General features: G+C 48.9%; 1 protein-coding gene across 1 annotated transcript in view; it reads right to left on the bottom strand.

Moving 5' to 3' along the window:
• Positions 1 to 16,986, bottom strand: part of GTPBP4 (GTP binding protein 4) — a 240,503-nt gene that overhangs the window by 150,542 nt on the left and 72,975 nt on the right. Inside the window, exon 6 of the mRNA XM_078663297.1 lies at positions 5,759 to 5,851. Coding sequence (XP_078519423.1) covers positions 5,759 to 5,851 — 93 coding nt within the window. The remainder of the gene's footprint in view (positions 1 to 5,758; positions 5,852 to 16,986) is intronic.

Below are 16,986 nucleotides of genomic sequence, written 5' to 3'. Positions count from 1 at the left end.
GCATTTACACAGCCCTTAGTACCCCATAGCAGGTGTTGAGGGGACGGTTATGTAAAAAAAAAAGAAAAAAAAAATAAATTACATGGACTCTGGTATTACTAAAATCTACATTTTGGAAGCACCAATTTATGGTAAAACTTAATTGAACATTTTGATCAATCTATCTTATACTGTGGGTAACGCAAGTACAAAATAATGACTTACATATTCACAGTGCTTTCTGTCAGAGGCGGTGACCTCCTAGCACTAAACATACACAAGTCACTATTCTCAACTGCACCAACCAAGATTTAATTCTGCGACGCTCTGGTTACACACAGACCTTTGCATTGCATTAACTAATAGAGGTTTCATAATGTACCACAGTGCACTTCCCACTGAGCAAGAACTTTATTTATTTTTCATTTAAAGCTGCTCATTATTTTATATGTAGCTCTAGAGTCGAATGTATTCGGATTTTCGTCCACGTGCTTTGAACAAGTTGGTGTGCATGCGCCTTGCTATTTATGATCTGTAGGTTTCATTGTGTAATGATTTTAGGCGATTGATCAGGACTACAATAAAGATGTGTCTTTCTGGACGCACATGGAGGGAGGGGTGTGCCCCTGACCATGGAGAGGTGGGAGGGGGGGGACCTGACCAATAATAGCCGGAGACGCCCCAGTAGCCACGCAGACCTTGGGCCCAGGGTTCAGTGCACGTGAACCTGCAGTGCCTACAACATGCCGGAGCGCCGGCTGCGTCGAATCGCCTCTTCATGCTTCCGAGGTCGGGAACGGATGCTGTTTGGAGGCAGAAGAGCAGATGTTGGGCGCTGACTGCAGAGCTCTCCCGCGGCAAGCCTGAACTCCAAGAACAAACTTCAGTGCCTAGGGAACCCCCTGCGGCCTACTGTTCTGTGGGGCACTTCCCTGCCTGTGGGGTGAGTGGGTACTCTCATGGGGTGCGCAGGGTTAGGTCTGACGATTCTAGCGCCACTGGGTGGCAGGTTCAGGGTCCTTATTCTAAGGCGCCTGGGGCAGGAAATGAAAACACTTTTCAGATGCACACACCCCACAAAAGAGTCATTCTGCTGCTGGGCGTTGTGCACACCTGTGCGAGCATGGAGCACTGACCCAGTTGTATGCACATCACGAGTCACGTGGCATGGACGGCTCAGCTCGGGCGTTCTTCAAGCACAAACAATCTTTCAGGAAAAGAAGGGTCTGTCTGCTACCGTTGGCCTACAGCAACCAAAGGAAGGAAGGTAGGTTTTGAGATACGTGCCTGGAAGCAGGACAGAGGCGCGGATGTGGGCATGGCTTCAAACCTGTGCTGGCCCCACACTGCCAGCCAGTCCCAATCCCACACTGCCAACCCGTGCCAGCCCCACACTGCCAACCCGTGCCAGCCCCACACTGCCAACCAGTCCCACACTACCAGCCCGTGCCAGCCCCACACTGCCAACCAGTCCCAATCCCACACTGCCAGCCCCACAGTGCTAACCAGTCACAATTCCACACTGCCAACCCGTGCCAGCCCCACACTGCCAACCCGTGCCAGCCCCACACTGCCAACCAGTCCCACACTGCCAACCCGTGCTAGCCCCACACTGCCAACCAGTCCCAATCCCACACTGCCAACCCGTGCCAGCCCCACACTGCCAACCAGTCCCAATCCCACACTGCCAACCCGTGCCGGCCCCACACTGCCAACCCGTGCCAACCCTAGACTGACAAACATGTCTATCTCTGCCAGCTCCACACTGCCAACCAGTGCCAGCTCCTCACACCACCTACAGCAGCAGCTTCCCATGCCGCCCACCAGTGCCAGCTTCCTAAAGAGACCATCAGTGCCACCTAATTGCACTGCCCACAGTAGTCACTCCACACACTGCATGACCAAGAGGCAGCTTTTCACACTGCCCACTAGTGCCTGCTCGTCCTACTGCCCACCACAGCCGGTTTTTTACACTTCTCATTGATGCCATCTCTTCTTACTGCACAACATTTCTTGCTTCTGACACTGCCCATCTGGGGCAGCTACACATGGTGCCAATCAGTGGCTGTCTCCCACACTGCCCATTGGCGCACGCTCCTGAAGCTCAACTTTCTTGTACTTCAAACTTGCTGTGGATTCTGGCGGAGAAGATCAGACGTGATGACCATTAAGTCCGTGGCCAATCTGCTGAGGTGGCAGCAAGTGTGTCCACTTCAGCAGTGGGTCTTGATGGACCCTCTGCGGCTCCCTGTTCTGCACTCTTCTCTGCTATGCCTCCACTTCTCACACGCCCCTGGGGGGCTCTGGCACTCGTGAACAGTCCCAGCAGGGACCAGAGGGAGGGGTGAAGTGGGTGGGTGTGTGTCACATGCCCGGACACAGCCACCTACCCCTCTGGTCCTTCCCCCACTGCAGAAGAGACTGTCTTACAAGCAGGACCAACAGAATTATGCGAGTCTGGGTCCTGGACATGTTCTGCATGATAATGGGTTTGCCACATAATTCACCAACAGATGCACGACTTGTAGAGTTAAACTAACAGGAGTCTGATTCTTCCAAGCGGATCATAAATCACAAACAGCCCTGCGCGTGGGGCTCCGCAGTGGAAACTCTGCAGGGTTGAGCAGGAAGAGCTTTCAATGGGCGATGGCTGTACTCCGGATTACACTGACACCATAGGGGTGAATATTGGAAAGGACAGAATTACTGTGTGTAATGAAGGACAACACGCGGACATAACACTGCCACAATAAGTGCTGCAATATGCTACATTAATTACACTATATTGTACGCTATGATGTCCATGCCGCACAATTTGGTCCTGTAATGTTCATTCGGTCCATTGGCCCCGGTTATACGGTAACCCGGCATGCCAATAGACCCTCCAAAATGCCCACATATTTATTTGGTAAAGCGACATCCTTTTAGCTAATATTCACCCAGGCAGGTTGAAGCATTGATGGGAAGATTGGGTTGGACGATGAACTCCCAGCGCGTCTGGGTGAAGGGTTACTGACCCCAATGACCTCTGCACCGGAAGAAAAGAGATTCTGAGAACCCAAACTAAGGCATCACTAGCCGAATGCCGAAAAGATTCCACGATTACATAGTCGAGACTGTTTGCTCGGTCAAGTCCACGCTGGTGACATGAACGAACAGGGGGTGAGTCACTCCAGAAACACAGTTTAATAATCCGTCTAATGGAGCGCCATGAAGCCATCATCAAAGTCCTGTGAATTAAAGCAAAAATACAGGAAGAAATACAGGTGCATTGCAGGCGGCGTGTCTGGGAAACCCGGACTCGAATCCCGGGTCACACATTGAAAACAGTGTGATCCTGGTCAACCATGTCTTCTCACCGAGCAGTGTGTTTTTAATAGGCAATTTTGGGGACATTTAGAAGACTAGAATGTCCGTCCTGGAGCATGCACCCTATGTCTAGGCACTAGGACCCGTGTTCTGAACCTCAGTCCTGATTTTAGCTCCGGAGCACGGACTCTGATCTGTGTCCAGGTTCGGACCTCGGCCTCTGGAGCTCGCTGGTACCCTGCTCTAGAACTCCGGTCCCTCAGAGGATGCTCCGCCTGCCGAGGCGAGGTGCTGACTGCCCCTCTCTGGTGCAGACTCCATGGCAGGGGGATGCTGCAGCCAGTGAGGAGGCAGGACAGCCGAGAGGGCTGTGAGAGAAGGGGGGAGCGAGGGGGCTCTGAGAGGAAGGGGCAGCGAGGCAGCTGCCCCGGCTCTGGCGCTCAGTCACTGATGGAGCAAGCAGGATCACTGTTACACGGCGGGGGTGCCAGGATTTAACCCTCCCAGACCAGGGTGGGGGTTGGATGGGCGGCCCCAGCTCCCGCCCCTCTCCGCAGGGGTCTCTGTTCCGCACTCAGCCATGCACCAGTATCGTGGTGTGTACAGCCGTGCACATCAGCAGTAATAACAAAGCAGAGCGGTGGTGTGCACAACCGTGGACATTAGCCGTAATAAGAAAGCAGCAATGTGGTGTGCACAGCTGTGCACATCAGCGGTAAGTAGAAAGCAGCGATTCAGTGTGCGCAGCTGTGCACACCAGCGGTAAAAAGAAAGCATCAATCTGGTGTGCACAACTGTGGACATCATCTGTAATATGAAACCAGAGCTGGAGTGTGCACAGCTGTGGACATTACCCGTAATAAAAAAAAACACTGTTGTGGGGTGGACATAACCTGTAATAACAAATCGGTGTTATGGTGTGCACAGCCGTGCACATCAGCTGCAATAAGAAACCAGCGCTGCAGTGTACACAGCTGTGGACATTACCCGGAATTTTAAAAAAAACAGTGTTGTGGTGTGCACGTGTGGACATAACCTGTAATAACAAAACAGTGTTATGGTGTGCAAAGCCATGCACATCTCCTGTAATAAGAAACCGCATCTCTTCCATTCGAGGTCACACACAGATCTCAGCAGCAGGTGGGTAGCCCAGCCCATACAATCCACAGCAATGCTTGCAAGAAAAGCAGCCACTGATGCACAAAATCCAAAGGTCTAGGCTGGGGAGAGAGGGGACGGGATGGAGGAGAGCGTGGAAGAGGCAAAGAAGGGGCGAGAGAGATCACGCCGGAGCTTGTCTTTGAGGCCATGTGTTTAAAAACACATGGCCTCATAAAGATAAGGATCCTTTTGCAAAGGGAGGAAGCCAAGTGAGCCAGTCCAAGTGGGACGGCTGAAAGAGAGAAAACTTTTTGAAATAAAGTGCTCTTTCCCAATGGCTGGCCACCGTTTAGCCTAAACGGTGACGCCGGCCAATGGGAAAGAGGGGCGGGGATTAAAGCCCGCTAGTGAATCTCCCTCAATCTCACTAGATCTTGCCAGCGAGACTGCGCATGCGCAGCCATCGCAGGCTTCGACCTAAAAAAGTGTCAGCGGTTTCAAAGGTAGGTACATAACTTACAAGAGTGAGTTTTGGGGGTTAGGACCAAGGTTCTCCAAGATCTAGATGGACACTCTAGTTGCACCACCAGCGGCACTGGAGCAGCCGGGATCAGGGACCCAATGAAAGCCAATGTGGCCTTCGGTTAGGGACTGCTTATGAGCAGGTCAGTCGGGTGTGGGAGCAAAGCTCCTGGGGATAAAGTCAGCATTGCAGGGGCAAACGACCAGCACAGGAGATGCACCACCAGCAGCACTGGGGCAGCAGGGTGCAAAACGGAAATAAAATAACTAAAAGAATATCTTTATACAAAAACAATTGGACTGAAGTTCAGTCTGAGTGTGTGAATTCATTTGCTGACTGAGTGTGTATAACAAATGCTTAACACGGTCCTCTGATACTGCCTTACTGCTCGACCACACTACCACAAATAGTGAGTGAGGTGCTATCTAACTTTACCGGTTGCTACCTTTGGGGTTCCAGTGGACTCTGTGCACACTATACCTCAGTTTGATATAGTATAGACAGAGCAAGCTTCCAACACTTTCCAAACACTGATTCTTTTCACTCAATAAAAGAAAAAGCCAGTAAGGGGGGGGGTTAAAAATTACCAACGTTTTTCTTAATAGACTATACAATAAAGACAGAGGAAACCTGTGCATCTCACATTGTTTTGCATAGAGTTATCAGGAGACTGTTCAAGTAAGTTTACAAAAATGTAACTAACCAAAAATAATTTGCAATCACAATGAGAAAATACACACACACACACACACACACAAACAGTTCATGCATACAACAGCCATAGAACAAAACAACTGAAGTCAATTATGAAATGTCCTTCCTGTAAATGAAAAAAACTTGACTTACCTGCCAACGCAGGTACTTGTAATCCATGTGACCCACAAACAACGACTTAGTTGTAAAGGCATAAGGCTGCACTTCAACATCAGCTCTTGTCACCTGAAAAAGAAGCAGTTCAGATTCAATTGCTACTGGGAGCCCACGGAAACTATGAAAGAAAAACACTTCAACGACAAAATCATAATATTGAAAATACCACATAGCGAACCATTAAGACTATTTACTTCTACAAAATGAAGGGTGTAAAAATTACAGTTTTCACATGATTTTAGTCAGAATGTCACAAACAAGAAAAATTGTTGCTCTCCTGGTAGATTTACTTGGGGGTCCTTGCAAATACTTATCAGCCAAAGTGTTTACAGAAGAACGGCCACTTGATGTATAAATTACAATAAATAGTTGCATAAACAAAATACATAAAGTGCAGTTCAAAATCCTAAGCCCATTTTGAACACATTCAATGTTTTCACTATTTGAGAAAGTGTGCTTTTTGTCAAGGAAAAGTTATTACCCTTAAATGGAAATGAAGAATAACCAGTTTATAAATCTACTGAATAAAAACACAACATGAAACACGCATTTGCAATGCAATAGCTCTCGCAATTACTAAGTTTGAGCTATTGGCATTGCAAATGATTTTTTTTTATTTATGATTTTGTTTTTAAAACATAAATAAAAGGCGTTGGTATTGATAATATCAAATGATTAAATGTGCGTAAATGCGCGACCTATTGCATAGCAAATGTTTGGTTTTGTTAGGTACGGAGAGATTAAGGGGAGGGGTAGAAGAGGGGTAGAGGTGTGTGTGTGTGATAGACAACTGTGTGATAGACAGCAGTTTGTATGAGACACAGCATTGTGTGTGTGGTAGTGAGAGCATAGTGGGTGAGATGCAACCTTGTGTGTGTGGTAGTGAGCATGGTGGGTGAGATGCTGAACTGTATGTGTGTTAGTGAGAGCAGGGTGTGTGAGTTATAGTAGTGTGAGAGAGACAGCAATGTGAGAGAGACAGTAGTGTGATATTTCTCTATTGTATTTGTTGTGTCTTGCAGTGTGTGAGGCAGCAGTGTGTGAGTGAGAGAGAGACAGGTGTGTGTGTGTGTGTGTGTGTGAGAGAGACACAGGAGTGTGTGTAAGAAACAGCAGTGTGTGTGTCCTACTGAGAGCATGGTGTGTGAGAGACAGCAGTCTAAGAGAGACATCAGTGTGTGTGTGTGTGTTTGTGAGAACATGCTTTGTGAGTGTGTGTGCGAGTGTGTGAGATACTGTGTGTGAGAGAGTTTTTTTAGTTTTGTTATGAATCTCCAGTATTAATTGGCGCACTATGATAAGTAGTTGTGCTACTTCCAGTTTGTGATACTGTGTCTGTGTAGCAGGAGTGTTACCTCCAGCTGGATATGTTGTGGCTATGTTTTTCTTTGGCTTGTACACTGTGAAATTGAGTTTATATATAAAAATAGAGCGTAGTATTGGGGTAGACTGATAGATTATGTAGTGATTTTTAACAAACAAATAATCTAGCCCTCCGGGGGATTACATTGAAATAATCTTTATTTTTGCTGCTATTGAACCCTGTTGTTGGATATAGTTGTGAACGGTCCATAACATTATGCAGCTGTGTTATAAAGTGTTTTTTTAAAGTTATGTCTGAGCGAGATGCTGTTACAGTGCTATCGGCGCAAGTACGTCTTTTGTTTAAAAATCGCATCAGAGAGGAAAAGTTAAGTAAGGGGGATGTGTGTGTCTAGCTTCTGCTCTACTGTCACCGTGTCTAAAACTTTAAATTAAAAGAGGATGTCTGTGTGTGTCTTGTGATCAACTGGCGGCTCGACAATGTTTACAGCTAACACTTGCAAATGCAAAGGCATCAATCAATCCGGAAGGCTCTGTCTGCCTTCTGTCCCACTGGCATCACTTGTGTATTGCCTGTGAAGCACTTGCGAATGTAGCACGCGATGTGGCTTTAGCAACAATGCTATGCTTTCAATGTTATATGCAAGTGTAATATTTTAGCTGTGCAGGTTTAAATCAAAGTTGCAGCGCGTGTGAGTCAGCAGCGTGTGTGAGACAGCAGCGTGTGTGTGAGACAGCAGCGTGTGTGTGAGACAGCAGCGTGTGTGTGAGACAGCAGCGTGTGTGTGAGACAGCAGCGTGTGTGTGAGACAGCAGCGTGTGTGTGAGACAGCAGCGTGTGTGTGAGACAGCAGCGTGTGTGTGAGACAGCAGCGTGTGTGTGAGACAGCAGCGTGTGTGTGAGACAGCAGCGTGTGTGTGAGACAGCAGCGTGTGTGTGAGACAGCAGCGTGTGTGTGAGACAGCTGCGTGTGTGAGACAGCTGCGTGTGTGAGACAGCAGCGTGTGTGAGAGCAGCGTGTGTGAGAGCAGCGTGTGTGAGAGCAGCGTGTGTGAGAGCAGCGTGTGTGAGAGCAGCGTGTGTGAGACAGCAGCGTGTGTGAGACAGCAGCGTGTGTGAGACAGCAGCGTGTGAGACAGCAGCGTGTGTGTGAGACAGCAGCGTGTGTGTGAGACAGCAGCGTGTGTGTGAGACAGCAGCGTGTGTGTGAGACAGCAGCGTGTGTGTGAGACAGCAGCGTGTGTGTGAGACAGCAGCGTGTGTGTGAGACAGCAGCGTGTGTGTGAGACAGCAGCGTGTGTGTGAGACAGCAGCGTGTGTGTGAGACAGCAGCGTGTGAGCCACAGCAAGTGAGGCCTAAAGTAGTGTGAGGGCGCAGTGAGGCCTAAAGTAGTGTGAGGGCGCAGTCGGTGGCCTAAAGCGGTGTGAGGGCGCAGTGTGAGGCCTAAAGCTGTGTGAGGGCGCAGTGTGAGGCCTAAAGCTGTGTGAGGGCGCAGTGTGAGGCCTAAAGCTGTGTGAGGGCGCAGTGTGAGGCCTGAAGCGGTGCGAGGGCGCAGTGTGAGGCCTGAAGCGGTGCGAGGGCACAGTGTGAGGCCTGAAGCGGTGCGAGGGCGCAGTGTGAGGCCTGAAGCTGTGTGAGGGCGCAGTGTAAGGCCTGAAGCTGTGTGAGGGCGCAGTGTGAGGCCTGAAGCTGTGTGAGGGCGCAGTGTGAGGCCTGAAGCTGTGTGAGGGCGCAGTGTGAGGCCTGAAGCTGTGTGAGGGCGCAGTGTGAGGCCTAAAACTGTGTGAGAGGCTAGTGCGTGTAAGAAATAGCAGTGTCTGTGATAGACAACGAATAGTTTCTTACCTGTCGTGTAGTTTTGCAGCTTGAAAGATCTTTCTGGATTCACTATGCTGTGCATCATTCCGCAATCTGGTGGTTGGGTCCGGAATCTTAGTCTTTTCTCTCTATTCCTTTTTTTTTTTTTAGCCCAGGTGGGCGTCGACGTCCCACCATTGGGTGTACCTTCCGTGACGTCGGCACGCTTCCTGCGGAAGCTCCCACCCTTGGGCATCATCTGCGGATTATTTTTTTCTCGTGTTTGTTCTGTTACCGGAGTTATGGCAATGTTCCACTAAGTTATTTACAGCTTTTTAACCATCTAAAGTTTGTTTTTCACGTATTGTCCTTGTTTTCACCCCCTTTCCTCTCCAGCCTCATCTTTCTGGCGGAGGTGGGTGGGTTCGCTAGTGAATCCAGAAAGATCTTTCAAGCTGCAAAACTACACCGACAGGTAAGAAACTATCCGTTTTGCAGCGTGAATCTTTCTGGATTCACTATGCTTTCTCTTAAGACGACCAACGCCCGCTTCCCCCGCTATCTTTTCTCCCTCGCCATCACTCTAGCTTCCCACGAGAGCAGCCCACTTACCCCCAGCAACATACCAGAGAAGACCAAGCCCCACCACCCCAGCAATCTTGCCCACGCCAACATCATTACTCTCTCCCTAGAGCCCGGTCTACGGACCCACGCATCACTCCAACCGACCCTCGGAGGATGAGCTCAAGACCTAACCCCCGGACCTAGGGCTTCTTATACGAACAGCCCGGTTGACCTGCCCAGCATTAATCCCCTAATGGGGATCTGGCCCCCCTTTCCGCGAGATGCCCCTACCCAAAACTGCTCATCACCAGCCTTGGATAATATGGCGCACCGGTTGTCCCTACTAGAGAGGCAGCTTGAAATGATATGCAGTGGCCTAGATGACATCCTTGCCAATCTTGATAAAACTCGTAAGCCCCGACATGTCCAACACAGGGCCTCCGATTCGACTGACTCTTTTACTCTCAATTTCTGTGCTGGAAACTTACCTACTCCCGAGAAACGACCGCCAAGGCCCCCTAGAACTGACGAGGGGATCCCTCTTCATTCTCCCTCAAGATCTTTACCCACCACATCTGAAGCTCAGACATACACTAATAATGATGTGGAGACCCAATCTAATAGACCTCTCAGATCTGCAGCAGCAATGTCAGAGGAAGAAGCTAAGGAACTAGCCTCCACCTATGTTTCCCATCCCTCAACTGCCACCAACGCCAAGATTCAAGTGATCACGGGCTTTGGAAGAGATTTCACACCTGTGACACTTACCAGACCCCCACCCGCCCTCACCTTCATACCGAGGGCGCCTCTAGAAAAGCAGTCGACCAAAAAGAATATTCTTACCAACTGCATGCTCATTAACTGTCGATCTGCCCTTAAGCATGCAACGGAACTTGCCGAAGCCATCCTCTCTCAGGACTTAGACATTGCATTCATCACGGAGACTTGGCTAAAGGAATGCTCCCCACCTTGCTTCGACATGTTAGTGCCCCCGGGTTTCAAACTCATCAATAAAGACAGAATAGACCAACGCGGTGGAGGGATAGCCATCATCCACAAAGAGGATATTTCCATCACTGTAATGGACCCTTGCGAATATAGCTCCTTTGAATGTCTATCGGTCTCTATTAAGCTTAAGGACAACAGCCCTTTAGTTGGTCACCTTCTCTATCACCCACCCAGCAACACTCCTACTTTTGGGGAACATCTTTCTGACCTAATTGCCAACTGCGCACTCAAAGACATTAACCACATAATTCTGGGTGATCTCAACCTACGTTGGAATGTATCCAACAACGCCCTAATCCAATCGCTTAATTCTCTCATTTGTGACAATAACCTTTTCCAACATTGCTCCGAAGAAACCCACAACAAAGGAGCGATCTTGGATGCCATCATTGCACAACAAGACACAATTACAATCGACAACATCCTTCCTGTGGACTGGTCGGATCACCACATGATCTTATTCCACATTAATCAAAGAGTCCTATCTCTGCCTCCGGTGCAGGATCCCCCCGAATGGACGAGAAATGTCTCCCAGATTCCCCTGGAAGTCATGGAAGATAGGCTAAAGCTACTCCTTCCGAACGACAAAAATCTATCCACAACCAACCATACCTCACTCTACAACATCAATATGCTAAACCTCCTCGACCAACTCGCACCACTGAAACAAAGAAAGAACAGAGCCATTCCATCTAGATCCTGGTTCGACTCTGACACCAATGAAGAAAGGAGACAATTAAGAGCTGCAGAAAGACAATGGAGAAGTGTACCTACTATCTCCCACAGAGACAAACTTAGATCCATCCGGAAGAAGTACAACAACCATATCAAGAACAAGAAATCCATGTATTTCCGATCTGCTCTAGACAACGCATAGAACAGACCCAAGGAGCTCTTCAGTATTATTAAACAACAAACCTCCAAGCCGGATTCCTCCCTCGGACATGCTTCCAAAGAACGTTGAGACAACTTCGCCAACTTCTTTAATGACAAGGTCTCCAAAATCGAGCGCTCTCTGGTCATCAACTGCGCTCCACGACCCCATAGCAGCCTGGGGAGGGTGCTTGGTAGCGCTCCACCACCAAACTCTAAACCATGGTCACTCTTCCAGCCCATTCTAGAAGAGGAAATAGTCAAACTTATCTCCATCTCGAAACCTTCATCTCACACCCTTGACCCCCTTCCTGCTCTGCTAACCAAAAAACGGAAACTCTCCCTAGCCCCACTGTGGTGCAGGATCGTTAATAGCTCCTTACAAACCGGAAATGTCCCAGATTGCCTGAAAGTAGGACAAGTCACTCCATTGCTAAAGAAACCTGGCCTTGATACAAACGACTTAAATAACTTCAGACCCGTCTCCAATCTTCCTCTCCTTTCCAAAATACTAGAAAGGTGTGTTCTCCAACAACTAACACAGCACTTGACCAATACCAACCTCCTTGACTCACATCAGTCAGGATTCAGGAAAGGGTGTAGCACGGAAACTGCAATCCTTAACATAATTGATGACATACAAAAGTCACTGGACCAAGACCAATGCTGCCTCCTCATTCTCCTCGATCTATCTGCAGCATTCGACACAGTTGACCATATTCTTCTCCTCAAAGCCCTCGAAGAAAGGGCTGGACTAGATGATATGGTGCTCAATTGGTTCTCCTCTTTCCTGCATAATCGCTCACAAAGAATCAAATTGAGGAGCTTTGAATCCGACCTTCATCCAGTCAATAGAGGAGTTCCACAAGGTTCAGTGCTCTCCCCTCAACTCTTCAACATCTACATGGAACCCATCTCCACCTTACTTAGAAAAGCTAACATCCCCTTCCACCTTTACGCAGATGATACCCAAATCTATCTGGAAATCTCCTCGGCTCAAGACATTCACAGACTCAACGAAACACTAAAGGAAGTCCAATGCTGGCTGTCTAGCAACCATCTAAAGCTGAACCCTGACAAAATTGAATTACTCCTCATCGCGAACAAAGAAGAGAACCCACAAATGATCAAATGGCTAAAAGATATTGACGCGCTAAATAAGAATCTCTCCCTAGCGGTCAAATCACTAGGCATCACACTTGACTCCAAACTAGATCTAACCAAACACATCAAGATCTAGGCTAAGAGCGCCTTCCTTAATCTGAAGCTACTAAGCAAAATAAAACCTTTCATTCCACCCAGTGATCTCAAACAAGCCACCCAAGCACTGGTGTGATCAAGGCTTGACTATGGGATTGCAATCCTCTCTGGAATACCCAAATACATCTGGCTCCTCTGAAAACAACCCTCAACGCGGCTGCCAGAATGGTCACTGGAACAAAGAATTTGACCACATCTCTCTGGCACTAAAAACTCAAATGGTTACCAATAGAATTGCGGGCGAACTTTAGAACAGCCTGCCTCACCCACAAAGCCCTTCACACTGGCAAACCTGAATATCTGGCATCCAAACTTAAAAAAGCGGGTCAGAACAGGAACCTCAGAAGCTCTAACACCCTACTCCTGATCCCACTAAAAACTCGAAAACAAAAAACCAAGGATCGGTCCTTTGCCGGGAATGCACCCACGATTTGGAACTCTATACCCCCTGACATCAGAACTATTCCTTCTTTCCCTAAATTCAAGAGTCCGCTCAAAACCCTGTTCCTTGATCGTTCCTTAACTATCAGATAGGTTCACCCTGGAGTGCACCTCAAATGTCTCTTTGCACTGTATTGTACTTTGCTATGCTGGCTTTCTTTGGCACCGCCTTGTACTTATGTGAAGCGCTCCGATACCTTGCGGTCTGGCTAGCGCTATACAAAACTTCCAAAATAAAAAAAATAAAAATATGCTGTGCATAGATTTTGTAGCGGTTTTGTTCCGTTTGTGGCGGCTGGATGGAAGATGAGCGTTGGTTGTTGAATATATGTTGAAGCACTCTTTGTCCTTCTTGTGCTTCCTTGTTCATTTGTACATCCACGCAGTAGTGCTTAGTGAACGTGTGCACTGAAGCCCATGTTGCCGCCAGGCATATGTCCTGAATTGGTGTGTTGGCCAGAAAGGCGATTGTTGCCCCCTTCTTTCTTGTCGAGTGGGCCTGTGCCCCTCCTGTTAGTTCCTGCCCTGCTTGCTTGTGGCAGAATTGTATCATTTGTGCGATCCATCGAGCGATGGTGTTTTTTTTCACTGGTCTACCCAGGAAGCTGTTTGCGAAGGACACGAAGAACTGCTTTGTCTTCCTGTGGTCCTTTGTCCTTTCTAGGTAGTGCATCACTGCCCTTCTTGCGTCTAGGGTGTGGAGCGCCCTCTCCGCGCTTGTTGTGGTCTTTTGGAAGAAGCTCGGTATCTGTATACTCTGATTCATATGGAAACGTGACACCACCTTTGGCATGAAGTGTGGGTCCGTTCTCATTACGACCCTGTCACTGTGTATCTGTATATAGGGTTCCTGCAAGGTTAGTGCCTGGAGCTCGCTTACCCTGCGTAGCGAGGTGATTGCTACCAGGAAGGCCGCTTTCATTGTTAGCATTTGTAGTGTTGCCTTGTGGATTGGCTCGAAAGGTGCTTTCATGAGCTCTGTCAGTACCACATTGAGGTTCCATGCGGGCGTGGCATCCTTTTTGGCGGCGCTATTCTTTTGGCTCCCTCCAAGAATCTTTTCACTACTTGAGATGTAAAGAAGCTTCTCCCGGTTTCTCCTCTTGTGTATGCCACAATCACTGCCAGGTGTACCCTCAGCGAGGATGAGCTTAGCTTGGCTTTTATTAGGTGTGTGAGGTATCTTAGGCCGTTGATTCCTTGGTCAGCCTTCTCTGGAGTTTTTTCTTGCAGCACCATTGAGTGAAACTTTTCCATTTTTCCCCATAGCACTTGCGTGTGCTGGGCCTCCTTGCCTCTCGCAGCACCCGTAGGGTGCTCTCTGGTAATTTCAGATGGGTGCTCTCTGGTAGTTTCAGTTGTGCGAACTCTAAGTCCTCAGGAGTCAAGCTGATAGGCTGAGGCCCTCCGGCTCTGGGTGTAGAACTTCTCAGTTTTCCATGGAGAGTGGACCCTGTGCCATATCCATTTTCTGTGAGTACCAGGTCTGCCTGGCCCATTGTGGTGCCACCAGGAAGAGCGTCATGTTGCTCGTCATGCATTTGTTGAGAACCCTAGGAATCAGTGGTATCGGGGGGAAAAGCGTAGGCAAATGTTTTTGACCACCTTATCCATAGGGCATTCCCTTGGGATAGTGCCTCTGGTTGTCTGGATGGAAAGTACTGGCATTTTGCATTCTGGCATGTTGCAAACAGGTCTATTGTCGGAGTTCCCCACCTCCTGAATAGTCTCTCTGTTTTCTGTATGTTGAGTTCCCACTCGTGGGATGCTCAAGTCTGCCTGCTGAGCCTGCTCTACATTGTCCTTCCCTGGCAGGTGTATGGCTAGCAGGTCTATTTTGAGTGGTATTGACAATCTCCAGATCTCCTGTGCCAAGCTTGACAGAGGGAATGATTGTGTTCCCCCCTGCTTGTTGATGTAAAACACCGTTGTGGTGTTGTCTGTCTGTATCAGCACCTTCTGGTTGTACAGCTGTTTCTGAAAGGCCTTGAGGGCAAGCAACACTGTTTTCAGCTCCAGGTAATTGATGTGTTTGACCGCATCCCCTGGGCTCCACAGACCCCTCACTCTCAGCCTGTTCATGTGTGCGCCCCATCCCTTCTGGGATGCGTCTGTGGTGATGGTCACTGTTGGGTTCGGTGGCGTTAGAGGCTTCCCTATTGTTATCCTTTCTTTGGTCCACCACTTCATTTCTTCATGCACCTTGTGCGTTACAACCACTAGATCCTCCCAACTTCCTGTGGCTTGTGACCATTGCTGTTGAAGCCACTCTTGTAGTGGTCTCATCTGCAGGCGTACATTGGGGACCAGGTGTATGCATGACGCCATCATTCCCAACATCTTGCTCACTGTCCTCACTGTCAGAGCTCGCCCCTTCTGGTAGTGACGTTTCTCCCTCAGTAGGCTGAGTGTCCTCTTCTCGCTGGGTAACACCCTGCATTGGACGGTGTTGATTTGAGCTCCCAGGAAGATCTTCACTTGCTCCGGTTCCATCGAGCATTTTCCCCAGTGTATGGAGAATCCCAGGCTTGCTAGCGTTCTTGTGACCTGTTCTGCATGATCTTTGCATGTCCTGTAAGAGCTTGCCTTTACGAGCCAGTCGTCGAGGTAGGGGTACACGTGTATCCCCTCTCTTCGCAGATGTGCGGCCACTGCTGCGAGGCATTTGGTGAATACCCTTGGTGCGGACTTTAGACCGAATGCCAGGGTTGTGAATTGGTAGTGATCCTTGTTTACTGTGAATCTTAGCATGTGCTTGTGCTGCCTGTTCATGGGGATGTGCAGGTACGCATCTTTGAGGTCTATGGTGGACAAGAAGTCCCCGACCTTTATCTGTGGGATGACCTCTTGAATTTTTGAGTCTTTACATATTTGTTTAAGAACCGTAGATCTAGGATGGGTCTTAGGCTTTCGTCCACTTTTGGCACCAGGAAGTAGTTTGAGTACACTCCCCTGTTCCGTTCTTTGAATGGGACCGGTTCGATGGCCTCTTTGAGGAGGAGTTCTTGAGCTTCCTCTTGGAGCAATTGCAGCTCCCTTCCGAGTGCTCTCTTTTCTTTGGCTTTCTGTTAGGTGGTCTCTTTTTCAACTCTATGCAGTATCCGAACTGTATGATGTGGAGTATCCACTTGTCTGTGATTATTTGCCTCCACTCTCGGAGAAAAAATCTCAGCCTGCCTCCTACTGGTGTTACATGTTCTTTTGTGTCTTGTCCATGTAGCCCTCTCCTCTTTGCTTTTCCATGCTCTTCCCTCGGAGGGTTTGAGTGGGTGAGCACCTTTTCCTGTGTGAAGTCACTTAGAGGGGGGTTGTTCACCGCCTCCTTCTCTGGCCCGTCGGTTTCCTCTCCCGTGAAAGGACTGGCCTCTGTTCTGGTAGTTCAAGTTTTGTTTCTGCTGGCCCTGGTGACCTTGGTTGTCACTCTGTTGACCCTGGTGGAACGCCTGGTGTGGTTGTCCTTGCTGGTTTCCACCCCTTCCGTTCGGCCTCCGCGTAGGAGTGCTCTTCTCATCCCCCTGAATTGCAGGGCCCCCATGGACCTTGCCGTCTCGTTGTCTTTCTTCAGGTGGGTGAGTTTCTCATCAACTGGGGCTCCGAACAGTGTTTCTCCATTGAAAGGAGTGTTCAGGATGTTGTTTTGAACCTCCGTCTTGAAGCCTGAGATCCTGAGCCAGGCTTGACGTCTCTCTGTGATTCCTATAGTCATCAGCCTGCTGGATGTTTCTGCCCCGTCCAAGGCTGTCTTCAGGCACGAGTTTGCGATGCTTTTCCCCTCTTCCACGAGGTAAGCAGCTCTCTGCTGGTGTTCCTCTGGGAGGTGCTTGAGCAATTGGTTCCTCTCGTCCCAATGCTGGTACTGGTGCCTGTTCAGAAGGGGGTTGGAGTTTGCTATCCTCCAATGCATTGCTGCGTTTCTCTCAATTTTTTTGCCTGTTA

The sequence above is a fragment of the Lissotriton helveticus genome, chromosome 10, assembly GCF_964261635.1.
Source record: "Lissotriton helveticus chromosome 10, aLisHel1.1, whole genome shotgun sequence".
Classification (NCBI taxonomy): domain Eukaryota; kingdom Metazoa; phylum Chordata; class Amphibia; order Caudata; family Salamandridae; genus Lissotriton; species Lissotriton helveticus.
The sequence above is the reverse complement of the archived record's forward strand: the minus strand, read 5'-3'. Positions and strand labels throughout refer to the sequence as shown.